Here is a 17,216-nt window from a genome sequence, read left to right on the forward strand (position 1 = left end):
AGCTCACCAACTTTTGCCTGTGAAGTTAACCAGTATAACAGCTTATAAAGTATCAAACCCAAATATATCAATTGTAGCCTACATTCCCAACTATATGAATTATACATTAACATTTTTGGGTAATTCCCAACATCTAAGCAAAGCTGCTGACATCGCACAATTGACCAACATCCTAAGGCAAAGGGGCGAACGATGCACAATGTCTGTGCACAATGCATCTATAGACACTTTGCATATAAATAGTTTTTACAACATCATAGTTAATTTGTGTATATAATATATAGTCATTACTCAACCATATTATATCAATGCCTTACAAGTTACGAGTGGGGATCAAAGAGCAAACCCCAACCCAGTCCACTTAGCCAACAAGTCTGATGTGGCAATCAGTACAGATTTGACTGGGGAAAGCATCCATTAACGCATCATGTCTAATGTTTGACTGTCAAAAGTATAGCTATGTGCTCTCCTATTTGTTACAAAAAGAAAAGGCAGTGGTTCTCAAACTTTTTCACATCAAGGACCCCACCCTAAACTGACACAAATTAGACCACGGGCCCCCATTTGATAAGATTTTGCCCCTGGGTCCCCATCTGAAAAGATTTTAGTTTAGTTTTTGTGATGACCCTCCCACTCTCCAAACTAACGCTACATTAAACAAACAGAACAAAAGGTGCATGTGAGGAAGGACTGAATGGGCTGAAGGCAAGCACAATGAGTGCACTGGGCCCAAGTGCACCCAATCAGCCTAACCCAACACCAGGCTCTAGACACTTTTAAATGTTTTATTACAGAAAGTGTATGAACCCGTGACCAAATACATTCTGTCATTGTGTTACTTATGGTTGGAATTATAGTGAAAAATGATTAGTTTTTGCTGAGGGACCACTGCCCTGGCCCCTAAAAGACCTGGGGGTCCCCGGACCCCATTTTGAGAACCACTGGGTTAAGTTACATGTGAAAGCTACACGACACGTTTCTGGATTAATGTTTAACTAAAGCTATTAAAATGTAATCATTTTATTCAGAAAAGCTTGTGTGGTGTAATTTAACATAAGAAACAGGTCTGATCAATCAAGACAGATCAATCAACATTTACAACAGCAGCAATAGATTCTGCAATCCATTCAGCCAGCAATTTACATTTTTATAGCATCACGAATAATGAATGTTAGACCATATTGGATATTGAATAGTAAAAAATAACGTTAATGACACTCATTTTTGACTGCCTTACATATGGCTAACGCTAACGTGTCAACTGTGCTGTGCTACAGGCAGCTCGTTGCTTGTTAGTGAAATTGCAGCTAACGCTAGCTAACGTTAGCTATGCATGGTGAGCATTGACATGTGTGTCAGAAGTTAGAACTGACAACTAGCTAATTAGCATGTGACGTTAGCCTTACTATCATAGGTAATATCTTACCTTAATTAAGGTTATTAGATGAAATGCGCATGCTGCAAAGGTGAGATACGCCACTGACTTTGATGGAAGTCGTCAGCTAACGTCACATCCATACCAGCGGCAGCCGATTTCCACCAAATGCACACAACTCTCGGTACATTCAGAAAATTTGCTAAACTAGATGCTACACGCTAGAGATAGCGCCATCTATTGACCAGCAGGGGCACCTGCCTCAAATAAACGATCGCATCCAAAATGAATGGAAGCGAACATGCCCTTTCTCCTATGAAAGGGGGGGGGGGGTAATGGGTGGCTAGCTTAGAACATTAAGTCACAATTGAAGCAATGATTGACAACTGAGGGAGTAACTGAAAGTACGGATTTATTTTATATCTTCATTTCACTCATTAGTTGAAGGGGGGGGGGGGGGCACGGTGAAGAAACACAAAAACTTGAAATATTAACATAAGGAATGCAAAAACTTTTTCTTTTTTTAACACAATGTGCTTTGTATTCTCTTTAAAAAGTGGAAGAAAGGCAATCGGCAGCTTTTACATATGAGATGCCAGATATACAATACATTCTTAAAAGGAATGGACATATAAGTGACAACACAGCTTTCAAATTAAGCAGTCTAAAGGATGATTAAACTGTTTGACTGATAAGTGATTGAGATTAATTAGATTTTCAGTTCCCAGAGCTAATTATGGGGACATGCCTAGTTTTGTACATGTCTAGTTTTGTACCTGAGTCCAAGACAAAATTCTGACAGAACCATTGACAGAACTCTGCCGTTTCTCTGCTGCCACCCTGGGGCAGAGAAATTCACATTACAATAAAGTGCAAGCAGACAAACTTTCAGCAGCAAGGAAACACTGTGCAGTGTGCACAGTCATTCATTGTCTAGAAAAATAGAATGTTATGCAAAACAATAACAGATTTTATCATTCTTTCAAGTTCAAGAAAAGACAAATGAGGCCGCATTGTGCCCTCTACATAAATTTAAATGGACTTCTTTATTAGGGAAGTTGTAAATGTGAATTGCACATGTGTATTTATGCTGTGGCACTCTGAAGCTTAATGTCAGTGCTCTTCAATAAGGCACATCTCACATGCATGTGTAAAATATCCAATATATGACTTATCCATAACACTGTCAATAGATTTGTACTCAACATGATTGTAAAAATTATCTGAGGCATCTGAATGATATAATTGGGGGGAAAGGGCAGGGGGGGGGTCCTCTCCATCTCTGACTCGCCTTGATTATCTCTGACTGCGCTCCTGCTTGAAGGCTACAATGAACTTCCAGGCCTCGATGTACTGGGACAGGGAGATCTCCCCTGGGAAGAGCTCCTCCACATCAGCGGGGACGTCCAGGTCTTTGCGCTCCATGTAAGATACCAGCGTGTCTTTTAAGCTGTATAAGAGACAAATCATACACTTTACATCTGATCTCAGATTATTGGCATGGCATAACACACTGACACACAAATGCACACATAGCCTCAGATCATTTATTTGTTTGTTTTTGTTTTTTGTTGTTTTCCTTGTTTTAAAGCTGAACTGTAAATGTCCGGTTGTTGCCTTGTAAAAAGCACTTTGTAACTATGACAGACACCACTTTAGAAATACATTTTATTGCATGGCATGATTAACATAGCCAGTCATAGTCAAATACACGGTTCTTGCACATTTCCCATTTCAAAATTACAGATTTCTTACAGACTTTAAATTCTACAAATATATCTCTTATGAAATCTACAAAACACCTTTTATCTATAGCTCTCAGAATACTTTCAATTTGCACGCGGTGGCCTGAAATGTTGTGCCATCTCAGCTGACCAATCATTACTCTACCATGAAAATGTGGATTTTTTTTTACAGCCTAATTAGAACACACGTCTGGAAATATATATTTCTCCATACTTTGAATTACCATTTTCTCACAATTTTCAGACATGCAAATTAAGCAAATCCTTTCCCATACTTTTTAAGTCTTCCCAAACCTGCACAAGAACCCTGCAAGTAACAGCCATCAGGTCTGGGCTCATTCTCTTACCCCCAGTCGGGCCGGTAGGTACCGGGTGCCTGTGGGTTCTTGAGGACCAGCAGCAGGAACTCATGCATCTCCAGCAGGAAGGTGTCAGCGCTGCTCTTGGAAAAGAAGGCAATCAGCAGTCTGCGCTCGTCCTCGCCCAGGGCCTGCTTGTACACGTCCGAGATTCCCACAAACGGATCCTGATGAACACGAGGAATACCGGGAAGATGTTCAGTTAGCCTTTATAAAAAGCAATGGTATCTAAAATGGCCATATTATGATCAGACATTACTGCTTTACTACTATCCCTACTACTGTACTACTGTTATTACCAGCTGTACCTCCATATATAGACCCTTTTCACGGGGCCATTTTGTGTCGAAAAGGCAGGATAAACAGAGGTACAAGCAAAACACTAATGAGGGTTTCCAACTTCCAATCATGTGCTGCGTTCCGATCTGCTAGTAGTTCCCATTGAAGTGGACTGCACAGGGTATTCAGCCATGTTAAGTAATATGGCTGAATACCCTGTGCGGTCCACTTGACTGGGAACTACTAGCAGATCGGAACGCAGCAAGATTGGAAGTTGGAAACGCTCATTAGTGTTTTGCTTGGACCTGTTTTTATCCTGCCTTTTCGACACAAAATGGCCCCTGTGAAAAGGGTCTATTATACTCCTATTGTGTTGCCTTACCCTCTTTAGGCGCAGCATGTTTTCTGATTTGAGTGAGGCCAGGAGCTGCCACAGCGCCACACAGTGCTTCAGACTGCACATGCTCAGGGCCTGTGGGCAAGACACACGTTTGATCTCATGTCACACAGAAAAATGTAAAAACACCCATACACAACAAGAAAGACCTTGTTTGTTTAAATCCAATTCTCATGGATATCGGGGGGGGGGGGGGGGGGGGAAGCAGCAATCAAAATGAGCAGGGGGGAAAAAAATTGTTTTTGTCTGTCTCTCTTGTATGTGTGTCAGTGTGCGGATATTCAGCAAATCACTTTAATACATGGTAACAAAACTGTCAAGGCCAGCCGCTGTACTCAGGCCAAAGAAGCCAAAGTGGAAGACACAAAGTTAACAAGCTTGTCTGTGTGCGGAAGAGCGGCAGTCTCAGATAAAGTTGACCTTGAGGATGTGTGGAGCCATCTGGCTTCCCATCTGCAGCACCTCCTCCAGGTAGCTGGCCAGCTGCATGTCGGGCTCTCCCCCGGTCATGGCGAGGAAGCCCAGGGCCACTTCCACCGTGGACAGCGCCTCGCACACCTCGCTGTAGGACTGCAGCTCCCCAGCCAGGGCCAACAGAGTCCGGGTCTGAAGAGGCTCCTGTGGACATGCACACACAGGTCGTACACGGGCATGGGGAGCATAAACAGATCGTTAATTCATCAAGACTGTTTTTTTTTGTTTTTTTTATAGGCCCTAATAGTTTGGCATAAGATATTTATAGCTATATTAATATCATGATATTATTCAATTTCATGCAAGGACAGGCATGTGTATTCCAACTGCATGTGGATTCACGCTCATGTTCAGTAACTCTGGACCCGGGTAATGGGGACTCGACTCTTGACTCTTCTTTGCTGAGTTGGACTCGAACATCTTTGCTGACTCGGACTCAAACACTGGGGACTTGAGCCTCGACTCGGACTTGAGATATAGTGACTTGACTACAACACTGCCAGTGGGCTATTGACTGTGTGATATCACAACGTACCTGAATGACTTTCCCTTTGATATCCTTGAAAATAATCTCATAGTTGCGGTCATGCCTGTTCACCAGTGTTGGAATGCCCTGTGGTGAGGAGATGGGGGCATGATGAGGAATACAGAATATCAACAATCATAACAATCAAAAAGGAGTGATTTCTTATTTTGTTCCCTTCACTCACGTTAAGGGTGATGAGAGGTTTGCCCAGTAGGAAGCGGGTGAGGATCTGCCGTTGGATCTTGGGCAGGTCGTACTCGAGCAGCGTCTCCTGGCCTCTCTCGATGCTGTACTGGGTGTTGGACAGGACCAGGGGCATCAGGTCCCTGTCCAGCTCATATCGGATCACGTGCAGGTCAGTCAGATCTGCAGGGCTCACTTTGTAGCTGAGGGAGGGGAAAACACAACAGTCAACACAGCGGTGGAAAGAGTATTGGAATGTCTCACTCAAGTTTAAGTACCTTTAATTTGGCAATATTTTACTTAAGTATATGTAAAAGTACTGGTTTAAAAATCTACTGAAGTGAACCTAAAAGGTAACTAATTTAAAATGTACTCAAGTAAAAGTTACTGAGTTGCTTTTTTGAAAATAGTGTTGTGATATTTCCTATGCAGTTCTAAAGGACAAGAGTTCAACCTTGATTCATTAAATTGGAAAATACAAAATGAAGTGCACAAACAAATTAAAGCCATATTACTCTTGCAAAGGGCTCCACGATTTGTCTGTACTTTGTCATGGATGGGATTTAAAATGTAACAAAGTACAATACTTGAGTCAAAGTAAAATGTCTATTTAAGAAATATTCTCATAAAGTAGGCCACAAAAACAATTTACGCAATTACAGTAACTTGAGTAAATCAGTAATTAGTTACTTTGTCTTACCCACTATCCAGCTATAACTTGACAATTAATGGTATCAATCTCCCATTAAATCATAGGAACATAGTTCATATACAAATGTGGAATGCATTTGAGTGAGGACTTTCACACTAACCCAGCATTCTTTTACAAAAGTTCACCACAGTGTGCTTCAAGCCAAACATGTACAAGTGAGTAAAATGTGACGTCAGCGCCCCCACCTGGTCTCCTCTCCAGTGTGCTTCTCCACACAGTAGACCAGCTCGTTGTGCAGGGCGATGAGGTAGCTGACCAGGGCAGTGGAGCAGAGGCCCGGGCCTTGTCTCCGTGGCAGCAGCACCTTGAAGTCGCTGGTGAGGTCCAGGTCCGCCCGGCAGAACTCAGCTGGGATCTTGATCTCACCTGAACAACAACCATTTTAACCCAAGGATGTTTAGGATGTTGGGTTAAGAGTAATTATAATCGTCTTAAGTGTGATGTATGGTTTGTTGTATTTACCATTGGTTGCCAGAGACACCCGGAGCTGATTCCAGGTGGTAAGGAAGATTTTGATGAACCTCTCATACCAGGCCTTCAGAGAAACTAGGTACAAACATAGAAACCAACCATGTAATCCAAACTGTGCAATGCATTTAACACGAGAGATTAGATTAAGATACACTTGTGCAGATCAGTCTAGTCTTGTTTATTTATATAGCCCTTTATCAGACAAGTCTCCAAGGGCTTTACATAACATACACATACCATACTTACTTACTACATAGGGGTGTAACAATTTCGTACTGAACAGGTATGAGGCTTTAGGTTCAATACGCATTGCAAACCGAACAAATCTTTCACTGCTAAACAGTGCAAGTCTTCTACAAGGATATCATGGCCAACTAAAACAGATGGAAAAAACAAAAGGTGTCTAAAAACTGTCATAAATTGGCATTTCTACTTTTTTGCTGCATCGGAAACATACCGAATGGTGACACCACTGTGTCGTATCGAACCAAATCGGGAATTTTGTGAACAGTTACACCCCTAATACTCCGTCATACATACACATCATATACCGTACATGCATCATAACCAACCAGTCTGTGGAAGAGACTTTGCGGTTAAGAAAACTGATTACCAAAAATATCACACAAGTTGACAACCATTTTCTCCCTCTAATTCAGAACAATTCCTACTTGGACAACAGGTCTTTATCAATTATTTTGCTAGTAATATGACATTTCTGGGCAGTAATTAGGGATTGCTTGGATCTTTGGTTATCTCGTGCAAGTGAGCCACAGCACTGAAAATGTAAGCTGGTGTAGAGAATGAGCTATTTCCAGTACCTGCTTTCTGACTGTGGAGGAACTCAGCAATGGTGCCAAAGGTCAAGTCTGTGATGTTTTGGAACTTCTTAACCAGATCTCTCTGGAGCGTGAGGATGTCAGGAAGGAACTTCACCAACCGGAGCTCTGCTTCCTGATCCAAGGAACAACCAGTAGACATATGCATGCATAATCAGTGATCGATTGCTCTTTGTAAATAACAGCGCTGATAATAAAGCTTGTGAAATTCAAAACAACACAATTAATAACAAAATCGCTGTGTAATTGGGCTGGTCTGGCAGTATATCACATCTTTTTTATTTTTTCCTTTTTAGTTCAGGCACATTTTTCTGGCTGGCTTAGGACTGGCTTAAGGTTTCTGGTCATTGTGGGCAGACTTATAAAAAGCAGACGCAAGGCAAACAAACATTTTTAGTCACTTCGGAAACTGCAGTGCATGACGGGTAGTTTTTCCTAAACAAAGGCAGAGGCGGATCTCTGTGTGCATTTCACTGGACTCTGCGATAAATAATGTCTCCATGTAAACAAGGGCAGGGCATTCTTAAATAATCAACTTGAAGTCGCTTTAGTATACGTAATCATAGCAATGGCAATACATGCAGTCTTTATGTATTTTCCATGCATCGTCTGTGAAGACTGTGAGGTAGAAGCAAAAATTATGTCTTCTTTATTTAGCCCGGTGGTTCCCAACCTGTTCTGACTCAGGGCCCACTTTGCAGCCCACATCAGACCGTAAAGAGTATGGATAAAAAGGAGCTGTCCATCAGCACCACACAGACATCAGAAACTAAAAGTGAGGGGCTGTCTTCAATAGGCTAATTAATGAATAATTGATCACAAATTAAATAATGTTATCATTCAACAATGGAGTAATGCCTTCTCATACATAATAATTAAATAAATAAATAAATAAATAAATAAATAAATAAATAAATAAATAAATAAATAAATAAAATAAATAAAATAAATAAATAAATAAATCGTGATGTTTTGCAAATTATTTGGTGGCCCACTTGCAATACCTTCACAGCCCACCAGTGGGTCCCAGCCCACAGGTTGGGAATGGCTGATTTAGCCCAATAACATGTTAGTGAACCAAATTAATTTCTTGCTACATTGCAATCGACTGAATGTATGAATTGATTTTCATGTAAAGAAAAAACATAGCAGGGCACAGGTTATTGTTGCTGTGGGATTTTTTCAAGGTTTGCTCGCTTCCACTCTCCACAAAAGGTTTTTTCTTGCGGGAGACAAACTTTACTTTTCTATCAGGGCACAGGTTATGTTGGGTGTTGAGAAATATCAGCATTCCTAAAATGTACCGGTGAGTTTGGTCACTTTTTTCTTACCCTATGCAGAAATCTCCAGAGCACAGGCAGGGTGTCTTTGCCATCGTTCTGCCCCACAATGTGGGTGAGGCTCAGCACAGACACTTTCTCTCTGCAGCTCCACACTGCTGAACCATGGATCACAGAGTCCTGGGGAAGTGAGGTCAAGAAGAAACGAGGATCCCCGAACACGAGCTTGATGATGGGATTGGCAGAGACGCGCGAGTCACCCCGGATAAATGTGTTCACTTCCTTTAGCTGCCTGTCAAAATGCTGAGGAGGAGATGACACGAGAAAAATATGTCTTATGCAGATCTCTGACAAACTGGCACAATCAGAGGTGGAACGAATACATATGCGGATGCATTTTTACCTTCAACTGAGGTGTGATGATGGTGTTGCTTACTACCGTCTCCCATCCATTTCTGGCCTCTTTGGTGGAGAGCAAATTGTCATAAGGAACAGGCCCTGAGAGAAAAGGCAATGTAAACGGTGTTCAACAGTGGAACTCAAGGTAATGCTGTGGACCTAGGGGTGGCCGAAAATGTTTGGCAAGGAGGGACAAAATGTAAACTAGCTGGCAGGCCTCAAACAAAAAACATTAAATAATTTAAAAGTGTCTCAAGTAATTAAGTTACCATATAAACCTGGACAATTGGGAAAGCTGGAAGTAACATTGTGCAGGATAAACTTGACCCATTGACCGTAATAACAGCATCACACCATTATAACTTCCCCCATTACACATAAACCACTTCAAGTTGATGAAGCTCAAATTAAGTTGTTCCTCACATTGTTGGCACTGGTGGGGTTTCAGGAGGCTACTGATGATCAGGTGTACAGTGTTGACCGTGTCGTCTGTCCCCTTGCCCAGTGACCTGGTCAGATGCGCCATGTCCTTCAGCAGGTGAGCGAGCAGGAACGCTCCTGGATCCTGGACTGGAGGCTTGATGATGGTAGAGATAGGCTAGAAATAGAGACACTTTCCATGAGTGACTAGTCTCAGACCGGTTTGGTGCAAATCCCAGGACATCAACATCAATCATCACGGGACACTCCACATTATTGATCACTGATTGACGTTCTCTGACAGTCCAATAGGGCGATGCTGTCATAAGTGTAAGCTACCTGTGTGTGGTTGCTGACCCCGAGCAGCATGGCCATGTGGGTGAGCATGCGGACCATGTTGAAGGCCACAGGAGAAATGTCCTTGGTGTCCAGCATGTCTGGATTGTCCCTGCGACTAGGGTCACCGAGGATGTGGCCTGGCTGGGTGCGGTCACCCCTATGGGAAGGCAACAAAAAAGTTAAAAGCAAACATTTACAAATTCCAAACACATTTTCTTCCTGAATTACCGATTAAAGACCTGCTTACTGCAACTGAACAACGTGAAATCCTTGGACAGGTATGTGGTTGGTTCCTCCGATCACAGCATCACAGTCCATACAACGGCTTTGCTCCATGGGCTGGCCGCACTGCAGAAGCAAGAAAAGCAAATGAGAATATAAAAAGGACAGAGCACGAAGAAAGGCATGCTATAGTGTTAAAGACTCATTTTGGACTTTACATACCTCACCAATGGTGCATGGATGACCATTTGGACAATCTATGGGGAGTGCAAAAAAATATTATTTTTTATTATTATGTTTGGCAGTGGATAATATCTCCAACTGGCATACTGTACTTAAATTTGAGATTGATACGGTTATTAATTCAAAGGTTATGCCCCTTGACACAGGATTAAAACACCACATGCAACCAGAGAACATTGTGTGAATGAAATAATCCATGTGAAAATGTTCACAACTGCTAACTTTCCTCATATTGTAAATATTTACTAGTCTTATTTTTTTTCAGTTTCCCACTTATCTTTCATTTCTTTATCCTCCCTTCATTTTATGTGAAGCACTTTGAATTGCCTCTGTGTATGAAATGTGCTATACAAATAAACTGGACTTGACTACTATCCTACTACTTAATATGATTTTCATGCTACACAGTAGGACCTACTGTATAGCAAAGACATGCATATTAAAACAGTGTCAGAACAGTAAGAAGTGTAAATCCTAATAATGTAATTGACTTCTCAATCAAGTATAGAAAAAATATATAATTAGAGGGTTTTATTCTCTTGTCCGTTACTTACGATACCACTGCACCGGCCCCAGAGCTTGATGAGCCACGGCCAACATGTCTTCTGGCATGGTGGGCAAGAAAGCTTTCTGTACCAACAAATATAAAAACAGTCAATTCACTTCAGAACGGAAAGGCCTAGTTGCCAACATTGAAAGCGGGTGACAGTTTACATACTTGCATGTTGGCAGGTGTCAGTGCCAGTTGCTGGAGAGGAGCCAGGATCCCCTGGTTCCCACAGAGCAAGACAGCAGCCAGGTGAACCGTTAGCTCCCCTAGCACACACTGGGCACCAGAGGCCCCAGGCCAAACAGCCAGTGGCCCCAGGCGGTTGGCCACGAGGGCCTGAGCAAAGGCCTTCACCTCTGGACTGCCAAGGACTCTGGAAGCCTGGATGTAGGCCACCAGGGCTTCTTGCAATTGCTGTAAATACAAAAAGGTATACATCAGTCAAGATGCTTGAAAAATAAATTGTCTTTGATCCGAATCAGAGTGGAAAAGCTAACAAAACTTTGTTGCATTTGATTCGTTTAGGTTCACACTGCCCAATTACAATACAGTGAACCAGGAGTTGTAAACAAAAGTTAGAGACTTCGGTGTGTGTGTGTGTGTGTGTGTGTGCGTGTGCATGTGAGGTACTAAAAACAGCCCCTGTAGCACGTAATAGACTTGCATACTCTCATTGCGGTAATTAATTTACCTTACATGACACTAATAGTAAATAATATGAGCATCAGTCAAGACTCACATTTTGCAACTGCTGGCTATTAGATGACCGCTAAACCGGTCACACCATAAGTACTCTCCTTTCCTCAGCACCTCGCTCGGTCCTGCCCTCCCCCTGCTAACAACTTGCATTGACTTCATGCCTGGCAGCTCGGGTGCAGCGTGCTGCACGCTTGAAAAATAGAACAACCATCGCTGCAGCGTGGCTTCAGTGTGGCGTTAACGGTCTTGCCTGTTAACAACGATGCCTACACTGCTACAGTGCTGCGTAGCTTCAGCGTGGCTTCGGCGTATGGTGTGAACGAGGGCTTAGATTGTATGAGAAGAGATAATTAGCTTTTGGTGGGAGCATCTACCTCAGGCTTGGGATGGAGGTTAGCATTGGCTGCTCTGTAGAGAGTGGTGACTTCTCTGAACAATGCCAAGAGCAGGTAAACTGCTGTCCTCTGTGGCAAGCACTTGCACCCCTACAGACAGAGAACAAATAAGACTTTATAAACTGAAAACAGCATTCCCACATGTTAACGTGCATCCAAAACTAAAACATGAACACAAAAGCAATGTCATGTGACCATAAACTGATCAGTGAGTTACCAAGAAAAATTACCTTGCAAGTATCATCCAGTCCGTCCAATTTGCCCTCCAATATTGCCTTTGCCACAGCATCTCTGATAGTCTTGTAGGCTTCTCCACACACAAGGAACTGGTCTATGGGGCTGCGTTCTTGACTCTTGAGGTAATGTGTAATGAGAGTGTAGGTGTTAAAATTAAACCAGAATATTTGATCAATGCACATAGGCATTGCCTTGCCGTCATATGGACACTAATATAGAAAACCTGCAATGTAGATAATAGCACCTGTTGCAGAACTTCTTCAGGGAAGAGCCAGGCCACTTCCTTCACTTTGACGAGTTTCTGGACAAACTCTACTCCATGCTGGCTGCAGATCTTGCGGATCAGATAGACACGATACCAGTTGTTCCTGCTGCGCCTACACAGGTCCACCACACTGTTCAGGAAGGCTGTGGGTCCACTTTGACCACCCTCCTGGGCACCTGGCATACAGTAGGATAAATATGAAAGTAGAATGATATTTCTGTCAAATGAATGCATTGAAGAGCATTACAACCAAACAATCAGGTTTTTAATTTTAAAGATATAAATGTCCTGAGATAATAATAATACACCATAATAATAATGGATTTTATTTATATAGCACACTTTAAAATACAACAAAATGTCAAGGTGCTTCACAGAGAGTAAAACAATCATAACAACATGGATAATGTGTTGGTATTAGGGGTGTCACAATATATCGTCCCACGAAATTTCGCGATAGTAAAACGTCACGATATGTATCGTTGAGATGAAATCTCATATCGTGAAAAAAAAAAAAAAAATTTTTTTTTTTTTTTTTTTTTTTTTTCAAAAGTAGACAAAGAAACATCTTTGTTTGTTGAAGTTCAATGTGTAGAAAGTAGTTCAGTTGAACAAGTCTCTGAAGAGACACATGAGAAGTTATACAGGTGAGAAACCATTCAATTGAGTTTCTGGCAAAACTGTTTACTTGACAGGAAAAACTGAAGATGCATAAAAAATAGACTAAGAAAAGTCTTGTTGTTTGAGTTTGAAGAAAAACTGAAGATGCATAATGAGAATTTATACTGCTGAGAAACCTTTTAGTTCAAAGTAAATCTAAGTGACGGTGTAACTCATTCTATTTCAAGATAAGCCTTATCTCCAATCTCATGTTTTTTCTAGTTGTTATTGTAATAACAATTTCCCACAACAGCATGTTTTGTATTTGTGCATTTCAAATAAAATACTACTTTTCCAGTCATATATTGTCATTATTCAAGTTTAAAAAAATATTGTTAAAATCGTATCGTATCGTATCGTTATCGTGAACCCAGTATCGTGATACATATCGTATCGTGAACTGAGTGTATCGTGACACCCCTAGTTGGTATTAAGGACATATATAGTAATGATGATCAAGATTACACACCTGTAGCAGACAGTTTTTCCACGAGCAGGCCAGCAGCCATGTCCAGGTCCATACGCACCCTGGCCACCTGTTGCAGGTACTCTACAGTGACTGTGTGAGTGGAGACAGCGTCTGAGTGCAGATAGTCATGCAGGAAGGCCTTTTCATCCTGCAGACACACCTGCTGCTCCCCTGCGGTTCGGAACTGCAACCGCTCAAACATGGAATCCTGTATAAATGAAAAGGTGGCAAAAAAAGTGAATTCCCCACTATGAAATCACTCTGTAAGATGCTACGCTACAATATACATGTAGCTAGACTAGATTAGGAAAAAAGTAAAGATGCTGGTTGCGCTCAGATGAAAGTACTTTGTTACACAGGTGCAAGAATCAAAATAGTGGAACTAGAAAAATGGGGGGGGCTTGGGTATTCTGCACCCAGGAAGTAAAGCCTTTTTGCATTCGTGCGTACCTCCAGGCAGTTAATGTACAACAAGTAGAGTTCCGTTTTGTCGGTCTCCTCCAAGATGTTGCTCTGCTCAACCGACGTCAGGTTCTGCTGCAGGTATCCTTTAACATCATCGAAGCTTTAAAAAAAACGGTGTTTAAACAACACTGACAAACACATGCATGTTGGAAACACTGACAAACACCTGCATGTTGGGAGTGTTGGAAGCCCTGCATATGAGCAATGTGCAGCCCTAGTTCCTCACCTGTATTTCAGCAGGAGTTTGAGCACTACTGAGCGCACCACTGGATTTCTATCCACCGACTCGTCAAACGGAGAGAGCACCTTTGTCAGAATTTGGCGATTAACTGACAAAAAAAGAAACAATATTGAGAGCCAACCAACCAACAGAAACAAACCCACCAACCCCACAGACACAAACACACCAGTGGTCAGTTAGGATAAAGTCCTACCTCTCAGAATGGGAACAGGCCCGGCCTCCATCATGAGGAAGGACAGTAAATGCAGAATAACCTCTGTACTTGGGGGAGAGTTGTCCTTGAAGCACACAGTAGACACCAGGTCTATGAAGAAAGCGTTGCACTGCTTCCTGAACTGAGCGTGCTGGCTGATAAGAACTCTAGATAAAACAATGACATAAACATAACATGAGCAGACTTCCCCTCATAGCAATGTTCATAAAGGCCACATTCATACTACATGAAGTCAGGTCTTATGTGGATTGAGATCTACATGTTTGAGCTGTTCATAATCAAACATAATTAAACAGTGAGTGCATTGAAGATTATAGGAATGTCTTTGCTTGCACACAGGTTTTTCTTTCCCATTGTTATGGTGGAAAATTGTACTACAGTATGTGCGCTGGTGGTAGCATCTACTGTGATGATCTCTTAAAAAGATTCAAATGTGAGTGTGTGAGGTGAAGCTATGAGTGTGGAAACAAGAAACAAATCAACTTATTTATCTGAACTTTTAATGAATTTGCTTACATTTTGTGACTCAAAATATTCAAATTGTTGTCTTTGACATTCATTGCATGTAGATTTATTGTACAGTATTACACCAGGAGACTGATGGTAGCCTCAGTAGACATATCGCACGATTTTGAGTATGGGAAAAGGAAAACAGGGCTTAGGGTAATTACTGCCGTATCATAATGTGAAGACAGACATGCCTTGATTTACATACTGTACTGTAGTCACCACCTCACATGCAAATCTTGCAGGAGGCCATGAATACAGCATAATTCCAGGTTTGGAATAGGCCCAGTGGGGTGCACATGTAAAAGAAACTTACTATGAGCACCACCTCTGCATGGCACTCTGGTCAAGGCCTGAATCGGGCCCTACGCCCTAAAATAACAGCTGCTCAAGTCAATATTTGCTTTAGATTGTGCAGTGATGCAGTAAAGCTGGTGTTCAAAGCAGAAACAGGTTCAGAATGGGATACTACCATACCAAACTTGTTATACTTGTCTACATGTTGCATGTAGCATTCCGAACACGGCTCTGGTGTTTCTCGTCAATATAGTTGAAAACAAAACAAAGCTTGTTTCACAAACCTAGTGTTAATCAAATGAGTCAGCTAATGTGGCAGTAATGTACAGCCCCGTTAATTTATAGTTCATAGAATATCAGCTCTGAGCTTCTCAAATTATGTTTTTTTTCTCAGAAATTATACCAAATAATGTTGATTAAAAAAATCACACATAACTTAAAAAAAGAGAGGAATTAAGAACATTTCATCAGATATAAGAAGGAAAGAATATCATTGTCATTAATTTCTCTCCTCAATTTAACTTGTATCTGTGCTTTTACTGACTAATGAAACAAATGAGCAAAAGCATGTTTTAATTCTCGTGCAGTGGCCTACCTTATGTCCTCTGAAGGAGCCATGGGGAAGTCGTCGGGAACCGGCTGCATGCAGAGGGGACAGAACATCTGCCCAGGGCCCAACCACTGTTTGATGCAGGCCACACAGTAGATGTGTTCACACGGCAGGCAGAGGGGATCCTGGGGGTCTCCCATACACACAGGACACTGCTGGTGACCAAACCTAGATGATACATAAACGCATTAGCGGGTAACACAGCACAGGCAAAATACAGGAGGAGAGAGAGGAGGATGGATCTGTACCTGAAGATGCATTCAACTGCTGTGTCTTTGCAGGTTTTGAGTAAACCAATCACTGCCTCAAATGACTGCCGAGTTTTCAGGTCTGAATTCTTTTCCAGCATCTTGGGAGAACAAAGGTTGTTGTAGTGAAAAGGTTATTGTGGAATCACCTTTAAAGTCATTCATTGAATTAATCTCATGAAAAGTTAAGTCTTGCATGATCAGACCACACCCACCTGGCCAAGCGCTCGTGTGTGCTCTAAAACTAAAGGTGCCAGCTTCTTGTCCACCTCCTCAATGCCCAACAGCATGTGCTCCACGAACAGAGAGAGGGAAAAGATCCGGCTCCATCCAGTCCTAAACAAAAAAATTAAAAATTAAGAAATGGCCACCAAAATCAATAGAGCTAACGTGGTATCTAAAAACTGCATGTACAACTGCCCCACACTACTAGAACACTTGGAAAACCTTTGAATAAGCTGGACTTACTGGACTCTACAGACCATTGCCTTGCTCCTCTCTCCATAGCATCTCACACTGTCTTCAGAGCAGATCAGCTCGATGGCAACCTGGAGCTTTTTGACCTGCCTGAGCCATGCCTGCCGATGGGCATCGGTGTCCAGTTCCCTGGGCTCTAGGTACTCCACACACGCAAGAGCGGCATACACATCTAGCACCTTGGAGACAAAGGAATATGATCACTGCACCTCAAAGCCAAGTCAAATGGCAACAAAGAGCATGAAATAAAACATGCTCCTAGCCTAACATCAATACATCTAATGTAAATGTCTTGCATTCTAAAATGAAGACCATGTCTGAAATTGCATGGAACAAAGAAAAAGCATTTTATATCCTGGAATGGATATTTTGGAGACTCACCAGCTCTTCCCCATCTCTGGCGTGAACATTCCTCAAGAGGACCTGTGTCACCTGGGGCTCGATGCACATCATTCTGGAGAGGTTCTGCAGTCGGTTCTTGAACTCAAGGTAAGCAGCATGGACCCACGGAAGAGATGTCACCTTATCTGTGGCGTTGTTGCGCAATCTGAGCTCATTGACACAGCAGTTCAATGCAGCACACAAGAGCTAGGGAAGCAGACAGTATGAATTAGCACAT

The 17,216-nt window shown here is 42.0% G+C and overlaps 1 protein-coding gene across 1 annotated transcript in view; it reads right to left on the bottom strand.

Annotated features, from left to right (window-relative positions):
- Positions 1-1,787: 1,787 nt before the first annotated feature.
- Positions 1,788-17,216, bottom strand: part of LOC310788375 (E3 ubiquitin-protein ligase rnf213-alpha-like) — a 41,978-nt gene continuing 26,549 nt past the window's right edge. Inside the window, exons 39-67 of the mRNA XM_083649938.1 lie at positions 16,979-17,185; positions 16,589-16,776; positions 16,336-16,456; positions 16,121-16,221; positions 15,858-16,040; positions 14,438-14,604; positions 14,230-14,332; positions 13,989-14,103; positions 13,539-13,746; positions 12,389-12,585; positions 12,138-12,260; positions 11,887-11,997; positions 10,982-11,227; positions 10,818-10,893; positions 10,243-10,277; positions 10,046-10,146; positions 9,799-9,955; positions 9,463-9,637; positions 9,044-9,138; positions 8,692-8,943; positions 7,343-7,475; positions 6,513-6,596; positions 6,236-6,416; positions 5,340-5,541; positions 5,165-5,242; positions 4,576-4,773; positions 4,141-4,230; positions 3,468-3,646; positions 1,788-2,825 (exon numbers count right to left, since the gene is read on the bottom strand). Of these exons, the coding sequence (XP_083506064.1) occupies positions 2,672-2,825; positions 3,468-3,646; positions 4,141-4,230; positions 4,576-4,773; positions 5,165-5,242; positions 5,340-5,541; positions 6,236-6,416; positions 6,513-6,596; positions 7,343-7,475; positions 8,692-8,943; positions 9,044-9,138; positions 9,463-9,637; positions 9,799-9,955; positions 10,046-10,146; positions 10,243-10,277; positions 10,818-10,893; positions 10,982-11,227; positions 11,887-11,997; positions 12,138-12,260; positions 12,389-12,585; positions 13,539-13,746; positions 13,989-14,103; positions 14,230-14,332; positions 14,438-14,604; positions 15,858-16,040; positions 16,121-16,221; positions 16,336-16,456; positions 16,589-16,776; positions 16,979-17,185 (4,260 nt within the window). The 3' untranslated portion in view covers positions 1,788-2,671. The remainder of the gene's footprint in view (positions 2,826-3,467; positions 3,647-4,140; positions 4,231-4,575; positions 4,774-5,164; positions 5,243-5,339; positions 5,542-6,235; positions 6,417-6,512; positions 6,597-7,342; positions 7,476-8,691; positions 8,944-9,043; positions 9,139-9,462; positions 9,638-9,798; positions 9,956-10,045; positions 10,147-10,242; positions 10,278-10,817; positions 10,894-10,981; positions 11,228-11,886; positions 11,998-12,137; positions 12,261-12,388; positions 12,586-13,538; positions 13,747-13,988; positions 14,104-14,229; positions 14,333-14,437; positions 14,605-15,857; positions 16,041-16,120; positions 16,222-16,335; positions 16,457-16,588; positions 16,777-16,978; positions 17,186-17,216) is intronic.

Source organism: Poromitra crassiceps, assembly GCF_964638095.1.
Source record: "Poromitra crassiceps genome assembly, chromosome: 13".
Classification (NCBI taxonomy): Eukaryota; Metazoa; Chordata; class Actinopteri; order Beryciformes; family Melamphaidae; genus Poromitra; species Poromitra crassiceps.